At 42.7% G+C, this 27033-nt stretch overlaps 1 protein-coding gene across 10 annotated transcripts in view; it reads left to right on the forward strand.

Moving 5' to 3' along the window:
• Positions 1-27033, forward strand: part of KMT2C (lysine methyltransferase 2C) — a 454559-nt gene that overhangs the window by 113351 nt on the left and 314175 nt on the right. For all 10 annotated transcript variants that reach the window (XM_073629967.1, XM_073629969.1, XM_073629975.1 and 7 more), the window contains exon 4: positions 20077-20262. In XM_073629967.1, the coding sequence (XP_073486068.1) occupies positions 20077-20262 (186 nt within the window). The remainder of the gene's footprint in view (positions 1-20076; positions 20263-27033) is intronic.

A 27033-nucleotide genomic window follows, 5' to 3' on the forward strand; every position in this document is an offset into this window, starting at 1 on the left:
TGACCTTACAGTGAGCTGTACAGAGAAATGCTGTCTACTATAGCTGAAGTAAACCTGTCACCTAAAATGACACCAGAAACAAACTGTGTACTAAATGAAAGATATTTCCCATTACTTTGCTACAGATGCTTTTAGCACTATTTTAGAACAAAAAGTCAGGCACTCTGCCCCCCTCTCTCACACATACACATCTTGCAGGGTGCATTTCTCCTCCTTGGTCATACTGGTAGCCTGACAGGCATGGCATGCTCATTGCATTGGGCATGTGGATGTGCTGTGATATAGCACAGGGCATGGGTTCTCAGGTGATATATGTATATTGTGTAGGCCTGACCAAAGATTACCTATTTTTATATTACTGGGTTTTGTAACACTTTAAAGTTTTGTTGTTTTTGTTAAATAACAAGCATGTCATACCTGCTCTGTGTAGAGGATTTGCACAGAGCAGCCCGGATCCTCCTCTTCTCGGGCCCCTCGCTGGCACTCCTGGCCCCTCCCTCCTGCCCCCACAGCAAGCAGCTTGCTATGGGGGCACCCGAGCCACTGCTCTGTCTTGTCCATTCAGACACGGAGCTGCGGCTCAGCCCCATCCCCACTCTTTTCATTGGCTCACTGACTTTGACAGCAGCAGGAGCCAATAGTGCTTGCTGCTGTCTCAGCAGCAGGAGCCAATAGTGCTTGCTGCTGTCTCAGCAGCAGGAGCCAATAGTGCTTGCTGCTGTCTCAGCAGCAGGAGCCAATAGTGCTTGCTGCTGTCTCAGCAGCAGGAGCCAATAGTGCTTGCTGCTGTCTCAGCAGCAGGAGCCAATAGTGCTTGCTGCTGTCTCAGCAGCAGGAGCCAATAGTGCTTGCTGCTGTCTCAGCAGCAGGAGCCAATAGTGCTTGCTGCTGTCTCAGCAGCAGGAGCCAATAGTGCTTGCTGCTGTCTCAGCAGCAGGAGCCAATAGTGCTTGCTGCTGTCTCAGCAGCAGGAGCCAATAGTGCTTGCTGCTGTCTCAGCAGCAGGAGCCAATAGTGCTTGCTGCTGTCTCAGCAGCAGGAGCCAATAGTGCTTGCTGCTGTCTCAGCAGCAGGAGCCAATAGTGCTTGCTGCTGTCTCAGCAGCAGGAGCCAATAGTGCCTGCTGCTGTCTCAGCAGCAGGAGCCAATAGTGCCTGCTGCTGTCTCAGCAGCAGGAGCCAATAGTGCCTGCTGCTGTCTCAGCAGCAGGAGCCAATAGTGCCTGCTGCTGTCTCAGCAGCAGGAGCCAATAGTGCCTGCTGCTGTCTCAGCAGCAGGAGCCAATAGTGCCTGCTGCTGTCTCAGCAGCAGGAGCCAATAGTGCCTGCTGCTGTCTCAGCAGCAGGAGCCAATAGTGCCTGCTGCTGTCTCAGCAGCAGGAGCCAATAGTGCCTGCTGCTGTCTCAGCAGCAGGAGCCAATAGTGCCTGCTGCTGTCTCAGCAGCAGGAGCCAATAGTGCCTGCTGCTGTCTCAGCAGCAGGAGCCAATAGTGCCTGCTGCTGTCTCAGCAGCAGGAGCCAATAGTGCCTGCTGCTGTCTCAGCAGCAGGAGCCAATAGTGCCTGCTGCTGTCTCAGCAGCAGGAGCCAATAGTGCCTGCTGCTGTCTCAGCAGCAGGAGCCAATAGTGCCTGCTGCTGTCTCAGCAGCAGGAGCCAATAGTGCCTGCTGCTGTCTCAGCAGCAGGAGCCAATAGTGCCTGCTGCTGTCTCAGCAGCAGGAGCCAATAGTGCCTGCTGCTGTCTCAGCAGCAGGAGCCAATAGTGCCTGCTGCTGTCTCAGCAGCAGGAGCCAATAGTGCCTGCTGCTGTCTCAGCAGCAGGAGCCAATAGTGCCCGCTGCTGTCTCAGCAGCAGGAGCCAATAGTGCCCGCTGCTGTCTCAGCAGCAGGAGCCAATAGTGCCCGCTGCTGTCTCAGCAGCAGGAGCCAATAGTGCCCGCTGCTGTCTCAGCAGCAGGAGCCAATAGTGCCCGCTGCTGTCTCAGCAGCAGGAGCCAATAGTGCCCGCTGCTGTCTCAGCCGCAGGAGCCAATAGTGCCCGCTGCTGTCTCAGCCAATGAGAAGGGAGAGTCCTGGACAGCCGAGTCTCTCTCGTGCATCATCGCTGGATCGAGATGGGGCTCAAGTAAGTATGGGGGGGGGCTGCTGCACACACTAATACATTAAGATAGATAAAAAAAACCTTCTGCCTTTAAAACCACTTTAAGGTTTGAACATGCAATACAGACAAAGATTTAGCCATTGTGATATAGAACGTCTTTAGAAATAAAACCAAGTTTCATGAACAAACATTTTTTTTGACAAACAGAAGTGCAGCTTAAAAAAAAACCAAAATAAAAACTGTAAACTCTATTGGCTGTAATGCCAGGCTGCAAGTGGAGATGGGGAGGTAAATGGGAGTGAAGGAGTGCACAGGGCAGAAAACTGGGTGGTCTGGGGAGGCTGTTATTTACACGGTGCTAAGCACTGCTATCTTGCTATGATGGGAAACACTCACCACATCACATCCAGACACACATGAGACCGATGGAGTGAGTTCCTCTTCTGTGGTTTGCAGGGAATTGTTCTGGAGCTCCCATACAGCAGGAGACAGAGGGAGTCTGCGTCTTTCAGCCAATACAACTTGCCAATAGTCAGGGGCTAGAGGAAAGCGGAAGTTCAGGTGGGTATTGGCGATTTTAGTCAACTAAAATACAACTAAAACTAAAATGGCATTTTAGTCAAAAGACTACGAATAAAGCTAAATCAAAATTTGTCGTCATTTACACTCTACAATTATCTGGCTCAAGGATTCCAGTTTGGTGGATTTAATCCTTTTAAGGAGCTCTGAGATATTTTATTTGTTCAATAAGCAGTATAAACCCAGATTCCTTATCTTTATTTTTAAATTGGACCCAACATTTAGCTTGTATTTTCCTGGAATTCCAAAAATAACACAGCTGAATATTACTCACAAGTCCCCAGGAACTGCTTTAAAGGGATAAAAAAATATTGGATCATGTAAAAAAAAAACTGTATTCTGGTATCTGTATGCAGTTATAACATGGAAGATAGTGTTCAGTTAATTAATTCTGTTTTGATTTTACACACCGTTATTCCTTCTGAGAAGTTTTTTTTTTTTTTTAGTTACGATTTTAAAGGCCAATCTACTCACCACGCTTCCCATCTCCTCTCCTCGTGCCTTGATTGAGTATTCAGCTGCAGCTGCTCCTCCCCTTTGTAAAATAACAAACATCCATTATATACCTTTATCCTCTCTGTTTCAGGATCATATTAAGTACAGTGTGTATTTTTTTTTTTTATTACCTTCACTATTAGCGCTGCACTTATTGTTTGCATTTGTATTGGACTTGGTTTGTTTGTGTGCTAGCAGCTTTTTTGCATATCTATTGGGTTTAGTGCAGTATTTTCACCCTTTCACACACCATTTTTTTTTTCTTAAACTATAAAGCTAAATAAAGGGGTTGTCAAGGCAGAAGTTTTTTTTTTTATCTTAATGCATTCTATGCATTAAGATGATAAGCCTTCTGTGTGTAGCAGCCCCCCCAGCCTCCCTAACACTTACCTGAGGTCCCTCTCTGTCAAGTGATGTCCCAGATTCTCCTTCCTGATTGGCTGAGATACAGCAGCGGCGCCAATGGCTCCCACTGCTGTCAATCAAATTTGGTTAGCCAATCAGGGGGAGAGGGGGTAGGCTGGCTCTGTGTCTGAATGGACACAGGGAGCTGTGACTCAGCTTGGGTGCCCCCATAGCAAGCTGCTTGCTGTGGGGGCACTGAACAGGAGGGGGAGGAGCCAGGATCACAGAGGAGGGACCCGAGAAAAGGAGGATCCAGGTTGCTCTGTGCAAATCCACTGCAACAGAGCAGGTAAGTATTACATGTTTGTTATTTTTATAGGAAAAAACACAAGACTTTACAATCTCTTTAATAACCGGAATAAATGATAACTGATGTAAGCACTTGTGGCATTGATAGATTTTGTCTCAGCCCTTGTCACTTTAGCTGGGCAGTTTAGCTTTTTAGTATAAATTGTTAATATAACTGAGAGCTTTAAAAGCAGATTTAAACGGAACTCTCACTCCTCATGAAACCGGTTTCAATATGCAGATGGGTATTTGAAAGCCAACCTCACCAATTCATTGGGCAAACTGAAGACTTGAGACCCTAGTCAGCCCCTTGTCCCCACCCTTTCTACAGATGCTGCAGTATATCCACTGGCCGTTTTTAATTCCTCGCTAACGATGTAGGTTTTCATGCTGTTTTGTGAATAGTTGCAGCGTATTTTCAGTATAGGCTTTGTACATCCACACTTCTATTCCTGTAATAATGTTGTATCTACTGTCATTATATGGACCTAGCACTTAATGAGCACCTTAATCCTGCGTTGTGATTTTATTACTTGAAACTTTGGTTTTTGTTTTACGTAATGGTACTTTTAACATTGTGCCTCTTTTGCACATACTGTTCTGCGAAAGCTGATATGCCATTGTGTTTGTCTTCGCTGTGCCTAATGCTGGGTACACACGGGAAGTTTTTTTTTTTTTTTTCAGTCAAAGATCGCTCTACTAACATCTCCGATGTTAATGTGACGATCTCCCCGCTCAGTTATTGTGTTCTGACAGGGGGCCTGCCCCCCTCTGGAAAAAAGTGATCAGTTCTTGCAGCCACTGACTGTGAGTGCTAATCGGACTGGCTTTTGTCAGACAAGGAGCTGTACTCACGGGCCAAAAGTCAGCTGGTAACTTCCGAACTGACCGTTTTCAGCCCATCTGTACCCAGCTTACGACTCTGGCCACTTTGTATTGTTTTGAAAATTAATAAAAATTTATTGGGGGGAAAAAAAAAATGTTTTGCTGGATCTGCTCTGTAGTATTGTTTGTTCTAGTTTAGGGGTCTCCAATGTTTTTAGTAGAAGGACCACATTGTATATGGTACAAATATTCACAGGCTGAAAAAAATCAGTTTAGTAAATGAATGATTCAAATTTAAATTAAAAATACATGCTCCAAGAAATAGCTTCACATAAAAAGCAATCCCTTCACGTGAGAGTTGCTGCAGGCCAGATAAAATCTTGTAGAGCGCTGGATGTGGCCCATGGGTTTAGCTTTGAGACCCTTGTTCTAGATACTAGCAGTAATGTACTATTTTTCTGCCTCATGTTCTTTGATTTTATTGATTGGCAGCATAACTGCTGCATATGCTTTTATGCCTTGTTTCTTAAAGTATATGTAACCCTAAAAAAAAAATTGCTCCTGTCCCTTTAAGGCACAAAATATAGCTCAGTGCTTTTGCCATGTCAACTGTCACTTTCTATGTTGAACAATACCTGGTTGATCCTGCCTGTTCCTGTGTTCCCCTGTGTGTACTGCTGATCCATGATGGCGTGGTCAGATTACGTGCCTCCATCAACTAGCTCTCTCCTCAGCATCTTTGTATCTCCCCTTGTCTCTTCCATAGTTTGTGTATGAGCTAATCTCCTCCCCTCCCCCCATCATTTCCATAGTTTGTGTGTTAACCGTGAAGCCAATTTACTCACCACGCTTCCCATCTCTCCTCCTGCCTTGATTGGGTATTCTGCTACAGCTGCTCCTCCCCTTTGGTAAAGTGGTTGTAAAATAACAAACCTCTATTATATACCTTTATCCTCTCTGTGTCAGGAACATATTAAGTACAGTGTGTGTATTTTTATTTTAAATTATAACGCTAAATACTTTTTCCCAGCTCTGCTGTGTGGTCACATGTCCTTCCTCTGCTAGCTTGCATACATCAGAGGGGAACCTCAACCCCTCCCACTGTACTCCTTAGATCAAGAGGGAGAGCAGAGGGAGGAGATGTGACCACACAGCAGAGCTGGACAAAGAAGGTATTTAGCTTTATAAATTAAGAGAAACGCAGACTGTATTTAATATGTTCCTAAAACAGATAGGATAAAAGAAGGGGGGAGTGTACAGTGTTGGTGTGTTTTTTTTTTTTTTTTGTTGTTTTTTTGTTTTATTATCATTATTTTTACAATTTTACTTAAATATTTATTACTTCTTTTTTATTTTTTTATATCAACCCGGTTGGGTGGGTGGGTGGGGGGGGGGGTGCGACGGACCCCTGATATCTCCCCTTTGAGATGGGGCAAGAGACTGAGGACACAGATTCCCCAGTCCCTTTCTCTGCAGCCTCAGCTAGCTACTAGTATCAGTGCAACCCTAGTGTACAGTTTTGTCTGTTATGCAAAGAATAGAAAATTCTAAATTCATGGGTTGTAAGTGTCTGGATTCCTAAATTGTGCAGTTTGTTGCAGATAGTTGTGAACTCCGTATTATGGGCGATTAGAATTAGTCTTTCTCTTCATTTGGTCATCACTACCACTTTCTCTCCTTTCTGGCGACCGTCAGCAATGGATATATTTCTGGATAGCCACATGGCTTCTTTAGACCACACCAATTATTTTGCCTGTAATTCTTTGATAAGGGCTGGAAATTGTGCTGTTGATTTGAAACGAAACAAACGCATTGTTTTAGACGTGAGCATTTTTCAAAATGCAGCTTTGCAGTTATTGCAAAAAAAAAAAGTGAAGTAAAAGGCATTACCAGTAAGACAACCTTGCTGCCAATAATGTGCTCAAAGCCCCGGGTTAGCTTTGACCTTTTTATATTCAGTGAGGGGAATGTTCCAAGACCGGAGCAACAACTGTGTTTCTGTCATTCAATTTCAAAGCTTAACTGAACAAAGCTGAAGCTACAAGCTGATTGGTTACTATGCAGAGCTGCTCAGGATTATTCTGTCCACTCCAGTTTTTAGCTACCCACCACACACTCAGTCACTATCACTCACGCACGCTCGCTCTCACACGCTCGCTCTCACACGCTCGCTCTCACACGCTCGCTCTCACACGCTCGCTCTCACACGCTCGCTCTCACACGCTCGCTCTCACACGCTCGCTCTCACACGCGCGCTCGCTCTCACACGCGCGCTCTCACACGCGCGCTCTCTCTCACGCGCGCGCTCTCTCTCACGCGCGCGCTCTCACGCGCGCGCGCTCTCACACGCGCGCTCTCACACGCGCGCTCTCACACGCGCGCTCTCACACGCGCGCTCTCACACGCGCGCTCTCACACGCGCGCTCTCACACGCGCGCTCTCACACACGCGCTCTCACACGCGCGCTCTCTCGCTCTCACACGCTCGCTCTCACACGCTCGCTCTCACACGCTCGCTCTCACACGCTCGCTCTCACACGCTCGCTCTCACACGCTCGCTCTCACACGCTCGCTCTCACACGCTCGCACTCACACGCTCGCACTCACACGCTCGCACTCACACGCTCGCACTCACACGCTCGCACTCACACGCTCGCACTCACACGCTTGCACTCACACGCTTGCACTCACACGCTTGCACTCACACGCTCGCACTCACACGCTCGCACTCACACGCTCGCTCTCACACGCTCGCTCTCACACGCTCGCTCTCACACACTCGCTCTCACACACTCGCTCTCACACACTCGCTCTCACACACTCGCTCTCACACACTCACACGCTCGCTCTCACACACTCACACGCTCGCTCTCACACACTCACACGCTCGCTCTCACACACTCACACGCTCGCTCTCACACACTCACACGCTCGCTCTCACACACTCACACGCTCGCTCTCACACACTCACACGCTCGCTCTCACACACTCACACGCTCGCTCTCACACACTCACACGCTCGCTCTCACACACTCACACGCTCGCTCTCACACACTCACACGCTCGCTCTCACACACTCACACGCTCGCTCTCACACACTCACTGTGTTTTGGGCAGAAAAAACGGTTTTGTTGTCACAACAGGAACCAGTTATTTACAGTCTGGACTTCTCCAATGCTGTGGTGGTCCATCACAGAGCCAGTGCATTCATTTTTTTTATGTTGTCTGTCCTGTCATGTTTTTTTCAGCCATTCTAGGCTATTCCACCATGTGCTCTGGGTTGGCCACAATGTGGCACGGCTAGGCAAGAGTCTAGCCGTGATAGCTGCTTACCTAGTACATGCACAAAGATGTTTACCCTGTACTAAAACAATAAAAAATGACTCTATCACCATTCTTCACTCATATGATTTGTTTTCAGTCCTATGAGTCACGATGCAGGTAACTGAGCCAGTACTGAATGTTGCTGCCTCATTTACTGGTGACTAATATTATGCTAATCTGGATCTCAGCAAATGTACACATCTTTCTAAGCTTAATGACCATATTTAATGAAAATCTAGTTAAAGGGGAACTGTTGCTTTAGGTGGTTTATATATTTATTTATTTTTAGAATTGCATTTCCATGTGTGATTTCTGGATTTAAATTAAATTTAAATTAAAGTGGAATTAAAAGGGTGGGGCCGAGCCTCACTAAGTGTGTCTATGGACACACAGAGCCTGGCTCAGGAGTGTGCCCGCAGGAGTGCCTCTATAGCAGTAGGCCTGCTGTGGAGGCATTCATCGAAGAGGGGACCCCAGAAGAGGAAGTTGGGAACGGCTTTGTGCAGTATCATTGCACAGAGCAGGTAAGTGTAGCTTTTTTTTTTTTTGGGGGGGGGGGGGGGGGGGGGGAAGGAATATAGCCCTTATAAGCACTTTAAGGCAGACTTTCAGTAATTTTTTCATCTTTCCATCTGTTAAATCTTCTGCCCTTGTTGTTTTACATTTGGATAGTAAAACATTTTTTTTCTGCCAGTAAATGCCTTATACAGCCCACTTCCTGTTTCTTGTCTGGTAAAAAGCTCCGCCAACCCCCCCCCCCCCTCACTCGGAGTATATATGACACACAAAAGAAAGGAATACCAATATCCAGCATTACAAAGTACACATTGGTTGACATGATACCGAAGTCATAGTTTGAAGCCATCTAGACCTGATAACATCAAGCTTATTCAGGGAGTTCCTTAGGGAATATATATGCTTTTCCAAAAGAATGATCCTATTGAGATCCACAATCCAATCAGATACAGTCGGTGGATGTGGAGAGGTCCACTTAAGAGCAATCTGTCTATGTGCAACAAAAAGTGCGTGCCTTATAGTATTACCAGTAGGGGAGGTGTCACAGTAACCCAATATACATATAAGCGGTTCAAACGGAATATTAATATCCAATACCCTATTTAAGGTACCAATCACCTCCACCCAGTATCTTTGAAGTTTTGTACATCGCCACAAAAGATGTATTAATGTACCTGTGTTACCGCATCTAGCACAGGCTGGCTCAGATTTCAGGACAATTGCACAGTGAAACTGCAAAGTTCTATAGACCCTATGGAGAATAAAAATTTGAGCCAGTCTGTGTGATGGAGAAAGAGACACCCTGCACGGGAACCGGAGGACATCGTCCCAAATCTCCTCAGAGATGAGACCAATATCTTTCTCCCAGCCAACCCGAGAATGGATGGGGAAGTTCAATAGAAACCCATCTGACAGTACCCTATAAGTAACCGAGGTAAGACCTTTTGTTGACTCTGCCCATACTATTTTATCTAAGACAGGGATAGAGGGGAAAAATATCTTAGCAGAAGAAAACTGGGCATGTAGAGCATGTCTTCATTCTACAGAGAACTCTCCCCTCAGATCTTCAAAGGATTTAAGTATATCATTCTGATATAGCTGAGCTAAAGTAGTTACTCCTAGTTTTGCCCATCTCTGAAAGCCTCTAAGAGCCAAAATTTGAGAGTCTCATTTTCCCACATGGGAGTGTATCTAGTGGGATATGAGACACCCAACATTTTTTTTTAACCGTATCCCATACTTTACAGATTAACATACAAGTAGGCATATCTGCAAGTGAGACACCCCCTCTTGCATCATCGAGGACAAAGAGTGGTGACTGACCCTTAAATGCAAAAGAAAATAATCGTCGAGCAGGAAAGGATATCTGTTCAGACTCCCATCCGGCAAAATGCTGTAATTGGGAGGTGAGAAAATATAGCCTTGGATTAGGAACTGCCAGGCCGCCGGCATTTGTGGGATGCTGTAAAGTCTCCAGTTTGATACGAGGGGTTTTGTTCCGCCATATTGATCGCCTAAATATAGTGTTTATCTTAATAAAGATCTGGATAGGTATCCAAATCGGGGCATTATGTAAAAAATAGAGAAGCTGAGGCATCCATATCATTTTTATTAAATTGATACGACCTATTAGCGATAAAGGGAGTTTAGTCCAGGTTTTACTCTGATTTTGAAATCTAATAAGTAATGGAAATATATTATCTACAATATATGAATGTTTGGAGTCTGACATAGTTATACCCAAATATTTTATACATGATACAACCTTAAAATGAGAAAGCATAGGTGGTAGTGGATCCGGAAGGGTGTCTAAAGGTATCAACATGGCTTTCTCCCAGTTTATACCTAGACCGGAAAACCTTCCAAACTCCTTAACATGTTCCATTACTACCGGCAGGGATGAACAGACATTAGACATGAAAAAGAGAAGATCATCCGCATATAGTGATATCTTTTCCTCCATGTCTCCCCTAATCAGACCAGTAACATCAGGAGAGGCCTGTATAAGACATGCCAAAGGCTCTATGGCCAAGGCAAAAAGCAGGGGAGACAGCGGACACCCCTGCCCAGTACCCCGGAAAAGTCTGAAATTAGGAGATTGAAAGCCATTCATCCTCACCGATGCCCTGGAGCAGTGTATAACAACCGGACCCACTTACAAAAACCAGAGCCAAGCTCGAATTCATCAAGAATGGCCCACAAATATGGCCATTCGACACAAACAAATCAACATGTTTTCAGAGTCTTGTATTTCACCTGAAGTTATTTGTGGGTTTTTCTTTGCATCCCGAACAATTTTCCTAGCAGTTGTGGCTGAAATTTTAGTTGGCTACCTGACTGTGGTTTGGTCAACAGAACCCCTCATTTTCCACTTCTTGATTCCAGTTTGAACACTGCCGATTGGCATTCTCAATTCCTTGGATATCTTTTTATATCTCTTCCCTGTTTTATACAGTTCAGCTAACTTTTCCCACAGATCCTTTGACCATTCTTTTGCCATGACTCAGAATCCAGAAACGTCAGTACAGCACTGGATGAAAGATGCAAGGGTCTGTCAGGAGTCCAGAAACTCATTGATCTTTTATACACACGCACACACTAATTACAAGCAAACAGTTCACAGGTGAGGATGGTTATTTTCAATAGCAAGTCAACCCCTTTTGTGTTAACTTGTGTGCATGTTATCAGTCCAAAAACACCAGGGTACGTAAACTTTTGATCAGGGTCATTTGGTAGGTTTATATTGCCATTATGATTTAAAGAGTAAACACAGTTGATTGATAATAAATGCCTTCAGCCAAACATTAACCATGAGTGAAAGAAATGTTTTTGTGTAATCATTCATATTCTCAGAAAAATGGCCAAGAAATCATAAATTCTGCCAGGGTATGTAAACTTATGAGCACAACTGTATGTGGTGCTTTTATGTCTACTTTTAAGAGGATGGTCCTGGCTTCACATGTAGCGGGCTTTTAGTTTTTGGTATTTTTCTACATATGAATAATCTTATCAAAATGGGTTGTTGCTATACTGTGTAAACCCTTAATATACTGTATATGCACAATAGGGCAGCCATAATTATTATTATATACCGGATTTGTATAGCGCCAACAGCTTGCACAGCACTTTACAATATAAAGAGAGTCATTACAATGCAGTTCAATACAGAAGGAATAGGCTGGCCTTGCTCATGGAGCTTACACGCCATTTTTTTTGGCATTGGGTTTCCTTTAAAATCTATGCCAAACCCAAAGTGACTAGTAAGGATTGTGGGGGACCCCCACACCGTGGTGTGTGTAATTTTTTTTTTTACTGATAGGCTCATTGTTCACATTCTACTGTCACCCGGAAATCTATGGCTGACAGCTGGGATGAATCAATGGTTGTAAGGATGCCGAGCGGCTCATGAACCGCTGGAACAGTTTCAGGAAGGGTAGGAGGGGACGTTCCCAAAAATTTTTTTTAAAGATAAAGGAGAGATTTGGCGTCTTTTTGACCCCAGATCCTCTCCATAAAGAGAACATGTCGTCCTAAACCACTTTAAGACCAGACCCTTTTTTGACATTGGTTGTTTGGGGCTCGTTTACACTTGCTTCAACTTCAACAAGGCTTCGAACACGCTTTGTTAAAGCTCTCTGAACACCAGTCAAAGCTTCTGTCAATAAATGGTTAGCTTGCAGTCCTGTTTACACCTGCTTTTGCTTTACTTTGCTTCGCTTCAAAAATTATACCCCATGTAGCTTCTGTGGTGCCTCAAAGTGTCTTTAACCACTTCCGGACCGCCCAACGTCGTTATACGTCGGTACTTTTGAAGGAGGATATCATTGTTATGGCAGCAGCTAGCTGCCATAACCCTGGTATCCTCGTCCTCAGCGGGTGGTCCGGTTTTATGTAAAAGTGGTCTCTGCGGTGGATTCGCCGCAAGATCACTTTTATCGGCGGTGGGAGAGGCCCCCCCGTCACGATCCGGTGCCCTCCGCCACTTACCGGAGCCGTCGGCTGCGGCAGAGGTGATCGCGTCTATCCCCTGCCTGGGTATGGAGACGAGTGAGGGGAAGATGGCCCCCACCCGTCTCCATATCACTGCAGGGCGGAAGTGACGTCAAAATGTCTCTTCCACCCATAGCTCTAAAGGGCCATTTTTTTTTTTTTTGTTATTGCATTTTAATGTAAATATGAGATCTGAGGTCTTTTTGACCCCAGATCTTATATTTAAGAGGTCCTGTCATGCTTTTTTCTATTGCAAGGGATGTTTACAATGTTTACATTCCTTGTAATAGGAATAAAAGTGACACGTTTTTTTTTTTTTTTTTAAACCGTCTAAAAAAAAAAAAGGTAAATAAGAAAAAAATAAATAAACCGCTCCCCGTTTCGACGAGCTCGCGTGCAGAAGCAAATGCATACGTTACTAGCACCCGCATATGAAAACGGTGTTCAAACCACACATGTGAGGTATCGCCGCAATTGGTAGAGCGAGAGCAATAATTCTACTCCTAGACCTCCTCTGTAACTTAAAACATGCAACCTGTAGAATTTTTTAAACGTCGCTTATGGAGATTTTTAAGGGTAAAGGTTTGTCACCATTCCACGAGCGGGCGCAATTTTGAAACGTGACATGTTGGGTATCAATTTACTCTGTGTAACATTATCTTTCACAATATAAAAAAAAATGGGCTAACTTTACTGTTGTATTATTTTTAATTAAAAAAAAGTGTATTTTTTTCCAAAAAAAAGTGCGCTTGTAAGACCGCTGGGCAAATACGGTGTGACAGAAAGTAGTCTATGGCAAAGCTCGCTTGAAGCCCCACCGAAGCTTCACCAAAGCCCCATCTTAGCACCAAGCAAAAGCAAGGTGTAAACAGGACTGTAACCATTTTGTTTAGTGACAGGAGCTTTGACTGGTGTTCAGAAAGCTTTAACAAAGCATGTTTGAAGCAAGTGTAAACTAGCCCTTACAAGAAAGAATATGTATTTTTTTTGCTAGAAAATTACTTAATACACCCAAACATTCTATCTCTCTATATCTACATTATCTCACAAAAGTAAGTACACCCCTTCACATTATTGTGTGTAAAAAAAAAAAGTTATATCTTTTCATGTGACAACACTGAAGAAATGACACTTTGCTACAATGTAAAGTAGTGAGTGTACAGCTTGTATAACAGCGTAAATATGCTGTCCCCTCAACACACAGCCATTAATGTCTAAATCGCTGGCAACAAAAGTGAGTACACCCCTAGGTGAAAATGTCCACATTGGGCCCAATTAACCATTTTCCCTCCCCGGTGTCATGTGACTCGTTAGTGTTACAGGCTCTCAGGTGTGAATGTGGAGCAGGTTTGTTAGATTTGGTGTTATCACTCTCTCATACTTGTCACTGGAAGTTCAACATGGCTCCTCATGGCAAAGAACTCTCTGAGGATCTAAAAAAAAAAAAAAAAAGAATTGTTGCCCTACATAAAAATGGCCTAGGCTATAAGAAGATTGCCAAGACCCTGAAACTGAGCTGCAGCACAGTAGCCAAGAATATACAGCGGTTTAACAGGATAGGTTCCACTCAGAACAGGCCTCCCCATGGTTGACCAAAGGAATTGAGTGCACATGCTCAGCATTATATCCAGAGGTTGTCTTTGGGAAATAGACGTATCAGTGCTGCCAGCATTGCTGTAGAGATTGAAGGGGTAGGGGGTCAGCCTGTCAGTGCTCAGACCATATGCCGCACACTGCATCAAATTGGTCTGCATGGCTGTCGTCCCAGAAAGAATCCTCTTCTAAAGACGAGGCACAAGAAAGTCCGGAAACAGTTTGCTGAAGACAAGCAGACTAAGGACATACATGGATTACTGGAACCATGTCTTGTGGTCTGAGACCAAGATAAACTTACCTGGTTCAAATGGTGTTAAGCGTGTGTGGCGGCAACCAGGTGAGGAGTACAAAGACAAGTGTGTCTTGCCTACAGTCAAGCATGGTAGTGGGAGTGTCATGGTCTGGGGCTGCATGAGTGCTACCGGCACTGGGGAGCTACAGTTCATTGAGGGTACCATGAATGCCAACATGTGCTGACATACTGAAGCAGAGCATCATCCCCTCCCTTCGGAGACTGGGCTGCAGGGCAATATTCCAACATAACGACCCCAAACACACCTCCAAGATGACCACTGCCTTGCTAAAGAAGCTGAGGGTAAAGGTGATGGACTGGCCAAGCATGTCTCCAGACCTAAACCCTATTGAGCATCTGTGGGGCATCCTCAAATGGAAGGTGGAGAAGCGCAAGGTCTCTAACACATACCAGCTCCGTGATGTTGTCATGGAGGAGGGGAAGAGGACTCCAGCGGCAACCTGTGAAGCTCTGGTGTACTCCATGCCCAGGAGGGTTAAGGCAGTGCTGGAAAGTAATGGTGGCCACACAAAATATTGACATTTTGGGCCCAATTTGGACATTTTCTCTTAGGGGTGTACTCACTTTTGTTGCCAGTGGTTTAATCATTAATGGCTGTGTGTTATTTTGCGTGGACAGCAAATTTACACTGTTATACAAGCTGTACACTCACTACTTTACATTGTAGCAAAGTGTGATTTCTTCAGTGTTGTCACATGAAAAGATAGAATAAAATTATTTACAAAAATGTGAGGGGTGTACTCACTTTTGTGAGATACTGTGTATATATAGGGCTGAAATTAACCGATTACTATTTTCATAATCGATTAATCGGCCAGTAACATAATGGGGTTAAGAATAACTAAAATTAGCCCTTTATAATACAAAAAGAGCAAATAATCGCTACTGTAAATACTACTTTCACAGTTCTATAGTAAAAAAAAAAAAAAAAAAAAAAAAGGAACCCCTTACAGCAGTGATTATCTGTTTTTTTTTTTTTTGTACTATAAAGGGCTAATTTTAGTTTAACCCCATTAGATTACTAAACACCTTGGACCTGGTTCACATCTTTGTGTTTTTGGTGCTTTTTGCAGAAATGCACTACAGTTCATTTACATGGTTTCCCATGGGACACGTTCACATCTTTGCTTTTTTCAGCCGCTGCATATTTGGAAAGGGTCAGGGACTTTTTTTTTAACGCAAAACGGTGCTTTTTTGGTTCAATATACTTCAATGGAGAAGCTGCAGAAAAGCATGTAACGTGTTTTTGCAGCAATTTGCAACAAATTGTCCAAAAAAAAAATGCAAAAACTCAAATCGCAGCAAAATCACGTGTGCAAAAATCAAAATGCACAGCAAAAAGCACTGCAGAAACAGATCAAAAGCAAACTGCATAGGTGTGTACCGAGCCTTATGCTGGCCACATGGATCAATTAAAAGACAAGAATATTCAGACGAAAAATCTTTATACATTCGCTGAATGAATTTTCACTTGTTTTTAACATTCAGTTTTAAAATGAATGTACCGTATATACTCGAGTATAAGCCGAGTTTTTCAGCACATTTTTTTTCTGCTGAAAGTGCCCCCCTTGGCTTATACTCGAGTCACTGTGTGCCATCTCTGCATACCTGATCTCCGTGTCATGCAGAGGGCAGCCGACCAGTGTACAAAAGCCGCGCCGCCTCCTCGTCTGTGATAGGCGGAACACTCAGTTTCCCAGCAGTGAGTCAGTGTTAAGTGTTCCGCCTATCACGGATGTCCTCTCGTCCACATCCCACGGACGAGGACAAGAGGATGTCTGCGATAGGCAGAACACTGACTGCTGGGAAACTGAGTGTTTCGCCTATCACGGACGAGGAGAAGGCATGGCTTTTGTACACTGGAATGCCCGCCGTCTGACTGCATGACACAGAGATCAGGTATGCAGAGATGGCACAGGGAGGTTGCAATGGGCACAGTGAGGTATGCAGATTGGCATCGTTCCTGTTATTATTTGCAGACTTTTTCCATAAAATGCAATAGTCCTTGAGCTCTGCATAAAAGTTCATTCTCATCTCTAGACGGACACCTACTGTTCAGAGATTTTCACTTGTGCAATGTTTTTTAAATCACCAGCCTTCTTGTTTAATCCCTTCTCAGTCATTCTTGCTCTGCTATTGAGATTTCAGTCAGCAGTTATTGAGTGCCTTTGTGAAATCATTGGGTACAAATTGACAGTTTTCATATAATACCTATTTATCTTTCTCCTGGACTGATTAACCTGCAGCAAGAAACGATCTTGTATTTCATTGAATGATTGCAGCACACAGTGAAGTGAACTGTAGTTTATACTGTAAATGAACCCATACTTATTAGATTTTTTTGGGCAGTTCATAAATTAAAGTATGCAGATCAGCACAGGGAGGCTGCAATGGACACAGTGAGGCTGCAGATGGGCATTGTTGACCCTTTTTTCCACTTACAATAGCTGCTGCATTTCTCACCCTCGGCTTATACTCGAGTCAATAAGTTTTCCCAGTTTTTAGTGTTAAATTAGGTGCCTCGGCTTATATTCGGGACGGCCTATAATCTAGTATATACGGTAATTTCTGAACGAAAACCACATACACTGTCTGAAAATTCCTTTGTCCAAGAAGTTTTCTATTTCCAAATTTTCCCGTCACTGTGGTTGAAAATGAACGTCGATTTGACCCCTCGAACGATTAGAAAATCGAACAAACGTTCTTAAAATTACTTTTTTTTTTTTTTTTTTTTGCAGGAAGACATTGTTTTTTAAATTAAAAAAAATTTGATCTCCGAGTCTGATATTTACCAGATTCAACCTTTAATAGTATATACAGTATATATCCTCTAATAGTATATACAGTGTGTGTGTGTGTGTGTGTGTGTATATATATATATATAGATATATATATATATATAGATATATATATATATAGATATATATATCTATATATATATATATATCCTCTAATAGTGTATACAGTATATCTCTTCTATCTGTTATTCTCAGAGTGGATTAGATATTTTGCTCCCTAACCATATAGTTGGTTATTTATATTTACCACTGCATAGAGATATGTAAGAATAAATTGCCTTTTTTTTAAACTTCACATATTAAGTAAATTATAACCACACTTTTTTAAAGGTTATTAACCGATCAATCGAAACAATAATCGGCCAACTAATTGATTATGAAAATAATCGTTAGTTGCAGCCCTAATATATATATATTTGTTTCTTTTTTAAGCAGAGACCCTAGAGAATAAAATGGCGGTCGTTGAAATTTTTGTTTAGTTGAAATTCACTTTAATGACATAAAAAAACATAATATATACCCCAATTTTTTTTGTATAATATGAAAGATGATGTTACGCTGAGTAAATAGGTGCCTAACATGTCATACTTTAAAATTGCACACGTTCATGGAATGGCGCCAAACTATGGTACTTAACCACTCCCGTACCACCCACCCTGTATATACGTTGCTACTTTGACGTTACATCCTAGGCTTATGGCAGCAGATAGTTGCCATAACCCCGGTATTTTTATTCACGCCAGGTGGTCCGCTTTAATATAAAAGTGGTCTGTGCAGCAGATTCGCCGATAGATCATTTTATGGGTGGCGGGAGAGGTGCCCACCCCCCTCTTGCCGCACCCCGGTAGTCTCCGCCGCTTACCGGAGCTGTTGGAAGCGGCGGAGATGATCCAGTCCGGTGGCCTGATGGGCAGGAATTTGAGTGAGAGCATGAGTGAGAGCATGATGACCCCCACTTGACTCTATGCCCTTGGGGGACCGGAGCAACGTCAAACGCCCCTTCCGCCCAACGCCCTTAAAGGCACATTTTTTTTTAAAGGGGGGGGGGAAAAAGGACTTTTTTGCTTTTAAGTGTAAATGTGAGATCTGAGGTCTTTGTGACCCCAGATCTCACATTAAAGCGGCCCTGTCTGTTCTACTGCATTCCTTGTAATAGGAAGGGACAGTGTAAAAATAAAAAAATTTTTCAAGTAAAATAAAAAAAAAAAAGTGAAATGCAGAACGCATACGCAAGTCACACCCACATATGTAAACGGTGTTCGATGCACACATGTGTGGTATCGCCGTCGTTGTAGCGAGAGCAATAATTCTAGCTTAAGACCTCCTCTGTAACTCAAAACTGGCAACCTGTAGAAATTTTTAAAACTTTGGCTATGAAGATTTTTAAGTGCCAAACTTTGTCGCCACTCCGCGAGCGGGCGCAATTTGTAAGCATGACATGTTGGGTATCAATTTACTCGGCGTAACATTATCTTTCACAATATAGAAAAGAATTAGGCTAACTTTACTGTTTTTATTTTTTCATTAAACAAAGTGTATTTTTTCCAAAAAATTTGCGTTTGTAAAACCGCTGCGCAAATGCGGTGTGACAAAGTATTGCAACGATCTCTTTATTTTTGTAGCGCCCTGGGGTTTAGTCAGGGAGCTTACCTCCAAATTCCTTGTCAGGGGTAGCTACCATAGTTAAATTGTTAGGGAGAAATCAATGGATCTCTGTTTGGCTTTGTTCTTTTCTCTTCTTCCACTAGGTGGCCGGGCCCTTGGTGGTACTAGACATGAGAAGGGCAACCCAAGGTCAGGTTATGGGTATGTGGGTGTCCCAGCCAATGGGCAAGGGTTTTCCTTAATCCCTTGGACTGTCAAAAGAAATAAAACTCTTTTACGTATCCTATTGAAGTCTTGGAGTCTGCGAATTGAGTTGCAACTATTTAAGTGTGTCCTGTCCCTAACCCTCTTTCCCCCAAAATATATAAAAAGGACTGTCAAAAGAAATAAAACTCTTTTACGTCCAAGAAGTGTCTGGCGCCCAATGACTTTCACCATCTTTGCACCCACTATGCCTCACAACCCACCACATACTGAAGGATGACAGCTATCTTTTGACTTTGAGGTTCCCATTAGACCAAAAGAGGTAAAAGACCCTACTACATTTTATTCAATATGGTGTCTAAAAAAAAAAAGTATGTTTTGGGGTTCTAAGTAATTTTCTAGCAAAAAAACAGATTGTAAACAAGTGTGAAAAATAGGCTCGGTCCTTAAGTGGTTAAAAATCTCCATAGGCGAAGCTTTAAACATTTCTACAGTTTACCAGTTTAGAGTTATTCCTCTCGTTCAGACGTTTGCGGCAATACCTCACATGTGGTGCAAACACTGTTTACATATGTGGGTGTGACCAACGTATGCGTTCACTACAGCGCGTGGGGACGGGGGCACTTAATTTTTTTTTTTTTTTTTTTATTATTTAAAATTTTTACACTATGCCTTAAAAAATGTTTTGATCACTTTCATTGCTATTGCAGGGAATGTAAGAAATGGCTTTGGCAGCGAAATGGTCAGTGCCTTAGTTGTAGAGATGAGGACTGTGGGGGTGATTTAGTAGTTTAGGGAAAGACAACTGAGCGGGACTGGCACCATTCAGTCCACAAAATTGCTGTGTTGGTATCCCACAACAAGAAGTTAGTAACTGACAGATCAACAGGTATTTTTCTGTAGGGTCTTTAATAGGATAAAACATGGTGGGGATGTGCATGTATTGCAGCAGTATACTGCATATATTTATTTTTATTTTATTTCATTATTTTTTGTTTATATTTTGTCCTAACATGCATTTTGACTTTTTTTTTGCAGTGAACAACTTTGTGCGTTCTGTTACTGTGGTGAAAGGAGTCTCTTGGGGCAAGGGGAATTAAAACATTTCAGTCCATCTCCCGACTTTATCCTGCCATGGAAAACACTGACTGAGAATAAAGATCCTGATGGCAGTGATGAGATTTTCAAAGCCACCGGAAAGACAACAAAACGAGGGCATCGAAAGTGAGTATGCATGACAACTGTATGGGTTAGGGTTGTCTTTGACATATATGCCTCCTATATACAGTGATGTGAAAAAGTATTTGCCCCCTTACTGCCTGGCCCTATGCGAAAAATGTATTACCCCTAAACCTAATAACTGGTTGTGCCACCCTTGGCGACAACAGCTGCAATCAAGCATTTGCGTTAACTGGCAATGAGTCTTTCACATCGCTGTGGAGGTATTTTGGCTCACCCTTGAATTTTTTTAATTCAGCCACATTGGAGGGTTTTCAAGCATGAACACCCTGTTTAAAGTGGTTGTAAACCCCATTCATGAAATCTAACCTGGGAACATATATCCATTCATGAAATCTAACCTGGGCACATATGTCATATACTTATCTTTCTCCAAAGCTCTGAGTCCCGTGTTTTTTCTGCTGCTCCGTTCCTCTGTTATCCACATTATAACTTCTGACAAGTTCTCTGACACCTGAGATAAAACCAGCTGGAAATTTATGTTGGGGTGGGTGCTATAAATAGATTAGCAGAGAGCTGGTCTATTCACTGCATAGCTCTGTATGTTTCTTCATTCTTCTGCCTATGTGGAGGAGGATGTATACCTTTTCTCCAATCAACTGTCACACAGTGTATGCCCAGACTTCACACCCAGTGGTGGAACAGAAGAAAAATTTCTAACACGATGTTCACTTTCTAAACAATATAGAAAGCTGAAGACAGCAGATATACAAATAAAACTTATGTAAAGAGATTTGTTTCATCTCTGTGTATCATTTGAGGCTGTTAACTTCACTGGGTATATGTGAGGGGTTACATCTACTTTAAGGTCATGCCAGAGCAAGCACCCCAGTCGGATTTAAGTACAGACTTTGACTAGGCCACTCCAAAACCTTAATTTTGTTTTGTGAGCCATTCAGAGGTGGACTTGCTGGTGACTATGTATTAAGGTAAAAATATATATATTTTACCTTTTAGAACCACCTTAAAGCGGGAGTCCGGCGACCAATCTTTTAGGTCATTGAGACACTTTGCTAATCCCAAAATAATACTCAGTTTGGGTGTAATATTTCCTCCTCTGTCTGTTTTCGTACTGAAGAATAACTTTAAAAATGTGATGCTGGCTGATTCCATCTTGCTTGTGGGCATGTGAAGCCCACAAGCATTGATTTCCTGGATGCGGTGAATGCTGTTCATTCACAGCTTGTTCAGACGCATGATCATTGTTTCCGCACTGAATCTTGGGAAGCCTGACACTAAGCTCCCAGGAGACAGTGTGGCGGCGGGGAAAGGCAATAAACACGCCTACTCCCATGGGAGGAGAGACAGGAAGTGCCACAATAAAGTACAATATAAAGGTAATTACAGCGATAAAAAATTTTACTGAAGGGGGTTAAAAATTAAGTTAAAAATTGGAGTGGAACCCCATTTTATATTTAAAAAAGATTTGCTTAGTGCAAATCCCCCTTTTTTTTTATTTTTTTTTTTTATTTGTTAATCTATGAGGGACCATGTTTCTGTGTATAGCGAAGTATGTATGTACATGGCATGGGAGGCAACAACTTTACTTACATATGCAGGTGCGGCTTTCTACTTGTCTCACTTGATATCTCAATATCTGACAGAAAGGGTCTACTTGAAAACAATACACTTTCGGCAGTCTTTAATCGTTTGAAATAACCCCAATGCTTCTGCTAGTCAGAGGGGTTTGGATTACTAAATGTTCCTCACCCAGCAAAATATTTACTTTGGAAAGTAAATGTTAGTCAATAATGTGAACCTGTGTTGACTCTAAATACCCAATCACACGTGAGAGATAAAAAAAACAGGATATTTGCCATCACATCATCGGGTATTCAAAGTAAACACAGCTTTATATAATTTATACTATGCATTCATAAAGTATTTAGATCCCCTTGACTTTTTTTTCAATTATGTTATTTTGCAGCCTGATACATTTGTTTAACCACTTCCCGCCCAAGGTACGTCCCAGGACGTCCTTGACTTTGAGCGGGTATATCTGAATGATGCCTGCAGTTACAGGCATCATTCAGTTATCAGCCGGCAATTCCCTACACCATAAGAATGATCATGCTGCTGTTCTGCCGCTTGATCGTTCTTACGCGCGGCGAGAGGGGACAACCCCCTCCCACCGCCATCCGGTGCTTCTACCGACTCACCGCTTCCATCGATGAGTCGGGCACAGGATCCACTGGCCCCGGATGGTGACCATAGAGATTTCCGGTGGACCAGATGGTCGCCGTAGTCTCTATGATTGTTCAGAGGCCGGGCGCGATGTTATGACGTCACGCCCGGCCTCTGCATTCAAACGAATGGCGCCACCTCGGCTGGGAAGCTCTTTAATTCTTTTTTTTTTTTTATTTCAGGCTTCCCAGCCTAGAGGTGAGATGTGGGATCTCACTGTATAGAGGACTGATCATGTCATATTCCTATTACTATTAAGGGATGTTTACATTCCTTGTAATAGGAATATATATAAGTGATCAAAATATTTTATTTTTTTTTAAAAGTATCAAACTAAAAAAGTAAAGTAAAATTAATAATAATAAAAAAAAATTAAAGCGCCCCTTTCCCCTCGTGCTCGCATGCAGAAACAAACGCATACGTAAGTCCCGCCCACACATGAAAACGATGTTCGAACCACACGTGAGGTATCGCCGCGAACGTTGGAGCGTCCCCTATGGGGATTTTTAAGTACCGAAGTTTGGCGCCATTCCACGAGCGTGTGCAGTTTTGAAGTGTGACATGTTGGGTATCTGTTTGCTCGGAGTAATTTCATCTTTTACATTATGCAAAAAAATTGGGCTAACTTTAATGTTTTTTTTTTTTTTTAAAGCATGAAACTGTTTGTTTTTTTTTTTTTTTTCCAAAAAAAAGTGTTCGAAAAATTGCTGCACAAATACCGTGCGAGATAAAATGTTGCATCGACCACCATTGTATTCTCTAGGATCTTTGCTAAAAAACTTATATAATGTTTGGGGGTTCTATGTAAATTTCTAGCAAAAAAAATGAATTTTACATGTAGGAGAGAAATGTCAGAATTGGCCTGGATGGGAAGTGGTTAAATTCATTTTTTTTCATTAATCTACACTCAGTACCCCATAATGAAACTGAAAACAGAATTTTAGAAATGTCTGTGAATTTATTAAAAGAAAAAAAAACTAAAATATCACACTTAAGTATGCAGACCCTTTACTCAGTACTTTGCTGAAGCACCTTTGGTAGCAATTACAGCCTGGAGATTTTTGGGTATGAAGCCACAAGTTTTGCATACCTGGATTGGGGGATTTTCTGCAATTCTTCTTTGCAAATCTTCTCTGCAAATCTTCTCAAGCTCAGTCAGATTGGGTGGGGACCGTCGGACAGCCTTTTTCAGGTCTCTCTAGAGAACTCCAGTGCTCTGGCTGGGCTACTCTAGTACATTCACAGAGTTGTCCCTAAGCCACTCCTGTGTTATCTTGGCTGAGTGCTTAGGATCGGCGTCATGTTGGAAAGTGAACCTTCGGCCCAGTCTGAGGTCCTGAGTGCTATGGAACAGGTTTTCATTGAGGATATCTCTGTACTATGCTCTACTCAGCTTTCCCTCAACCCCAACCAGTCTCTGAATTCCTGCTGGTGAAAAACACCCCCAAAACATGATGCTGCCACCACCATGCTTCACAGCTGGATGTTATTGGGCAGGTGATAAGCGGTGCCTGGTTTCCTCCAGACATTACGTTTAGAATTGAGGCCAAACTGCTCAATCTTGGTTTCATCAGATCAGAGAATCTTGTTCCTCACTGTCGGAGTCCTTCAGGTGCTTTTTTGAAAACTGGAGCAAGTTGTTTGAGAGGCACTTAATTTCTTGTTTGCAGGCCTAAAACTTTAAAGCAGAACTTAACAGTATCTGAGCACCGCAGTGTGAAAACTTTTTCACTTTTAATATTCATAGCAAACTCACCCATCCATGCTCTATTTTGTCGAGAAACCACTTTGAAAACACCCCCCTAGCATTTCTTGCCACAGCCATCTAGAGTAAGTGCAAATGATTCATGTAACATTCACTTTATTAAATCCATCTGAACTTAGAACAGGCATAAAGGCAGGGGGATGTGTATTTCTGAGAAACCCCCTTATCCTTTCTTCCACGTGAAAGAAAAAAATGCCCATGAAGACTCCTGGAAAGTATGTCATGATTTGGGCCTAGGCCAGAAACCAGGAAGCAACTAAAGAAATGTAGTGTAATAAAAATAAAATTAATATAATACACCTTCGTATCTATTTACTAATGCTAGCAGTATAAGGATTACAAATCGTAAATGTTGACTGAGAGAGTTTAGATCAGCTTTATGTCAAAACAAAGAAGGAAAACCTATGCAGGACATCTCTACAATGCATGAATAGTTCCCTGTGCTTTTTCCCCCCTTCAAAGACCCTGCAAGTACAAAAAAAAAAAAAAGTTAATCCCCCGGAGATGTACTCAGCTACTAATTTTCTTTTGTGGCCTGACAACACACATCTTTCTTTTGAGTGTAGTCAACCCTGTCCAGTTATTATGCTAAACTACTAACTACTACTAAACGATCACCTTGTAAAACAATCCATTCAGTTTAAAATAGAAATAAAAGGCAAAACATTTGTTTATAGGTATAATAAAAACATATATATATATATTTTTTTAATAAGTGATCACATTCCCTCAGTACTCGGCTGCATGAGAGCTGGGGGAGGAGAAACAGCAGTACACTGAGCTTACCAGTAAATGGCTGTGCAGCGGGGGCATGTCAGGACAAGTCTGATTATTGGAGGAGATTACATGGAGATCCCAGCATAGCTAGAGAATTGAGCATGGTGTGTTCTGCTTGGTGTGGTCAGTTTTTAATAGGAAAGCAGAGTGGCTGGCAGTAACACCAGGGATTTCATACAAAGGAAGCAATACAAAGAGAACAGGATACTTCCTCATGAAAGTACATGGTACAACAGACACATATCAGGAAAACTAATTGTTGGGGTAACAAACTCTTTTTCCCCAAAGCTTAGGCACTAGTTGACTTGTAGTACCATATAAAGAATTGATAGAGCTCAATAAACGCTCTGAGATGACACATCGCGCAGAGAACACTGGACATCTTTGCATTTCAAACGTATATATTCAAAAGTATATTTACTTGTAAAACATAACAAAATACTTTCAATGATATATTTCACAGACCGACATCTAGCTTATAGGAGAAGGCCATTGTTGGGGTCTACCTAACATTTTAGAAAAATAAAACATTGTTCCTAGCATCAAATTAGCTTTTCACTTACTGACTAGAGATGAGAGAAAATCAGCAGCAAGGGACATGTCACACTAGCAAAAACTTGCTAGCAACAGAACCACCATGAAGAGCAGAGAAAACACCAACCCATCTCTGTGTCCCTCCGGAACTGACTGGTTGAACAAGCTGTCAATGAGATGTGACATTCCGCAGCATTTTCCTTGACAGCCAAATGTTGGCTCGCTCATCTGGATAGCGAGGGAGGGAACAACGCACCCTGCTAGTAGTCGGAGTCAAAGTTAGAATTTACACTGGTATTTTTTAGGTCATATTGCAGCTGATTTGAGCATACATTAGTGGCCAGTGGTAGTATAAAGATGCTCACTCAAAAAACCTGGTCCAGTGATGTGCACTAGAGTCTCACCTCTCTGGGGAATCTCCATCCTCATTGGCTGGCCTCCGCTGCTTTTAATTACTGCTAATGAGGCGAGAGAAGGGACAGGACCGAGTCTCGGCTGTGTGTGTGAATTGACTCGCAGAGTAGCGGCTCGGGAGTGAGCCTTCTTGGGTTGCCCTCATTGCAAGCTGCTTGTTACGGGGGCACTCGACAGGAGGGAGGGGCTGGGAGTGCCAGAGGTGGACCTGAGAAGAGGACCGGGGCTGCTCCATGCAAAATCATTACACAGAGCAGGTAGGTATATAGTGAGGGGAAAAAAGTATTTGATCCCCTGCTGATTTAGTACCTTTGCCCATTGACAAAGAAATTAGTCTCTAATTTTAATGGTAGGTTTATTTTAATAGTGAGAGGCAGAATAACGACAAAATAATGCAGAAAAATGCATTTCAAAAAAGTTATAAATTTATTTGCATTTTAATGAGTGAGATAAGTAGTTGATCCCCTATCAATTGGCATGATTTCTGTCTCCCAGGAGTCTTCTATACAGGTAATGAGCTGAGATTAGGAGCACTCTCTTAAAGGGAGTGCTCCTGATCTCAGCTTGTTACCTGTATAAAAGACACCTGTCCACAGAAGTAATAAATCCGATTCCAATCTCTCCACCATGGCCAAGACCAAAGAGCTGTCCAAGGATGTCAGGGACAAGATTGTAGACCTACACTAGGTTGGAATGGGCTACAAGACCATCGCCAAGAAGCTTGATGAGAGGGTGAAAACAGTTGGTGCGATTAGTCACAAATGGAAGAAACACAAAATAACTATCAATCTCCCTAAGTCTGGGACTCCATGCAAGATCTCACCTTGTGCTGTTTCAGTGATCATTAAAACGGTGAGGAATCGCCCAGAACTACACGGGAGAATCTTGTCAATGATCTCAAGGCAGCTGGGACCATAATCGCCAAGAAAACAATTGGTAACACACTACGCCTTGAAGGACTGAAATCCTGCAGGGGCTGCAAGGTCCCCCTGCTCAATAAAGCTCATGTAAAGGCCCGTCTGAAGCTTGCTAATGAACATTTGAATGATTCAGAGGAGAACTGGGTGAAAATGATGTGGTTA

Source organism: Aquarana catesbeiana, linkage group LG05 (genome assembly GCF_042186555.1).
Source record: "Aquarana catesbeiana isolate 2022-GZ linkage group LG05, ASM4218655v1, whole genome shotgun sequence".
NCBI classification, from domain to species: domain Eukaryota; kingdom Metazoa; phylum Chordata; class Amphibia; order Anura; family Ranidae; genus Aquarana; species Aquarana catesbeiana.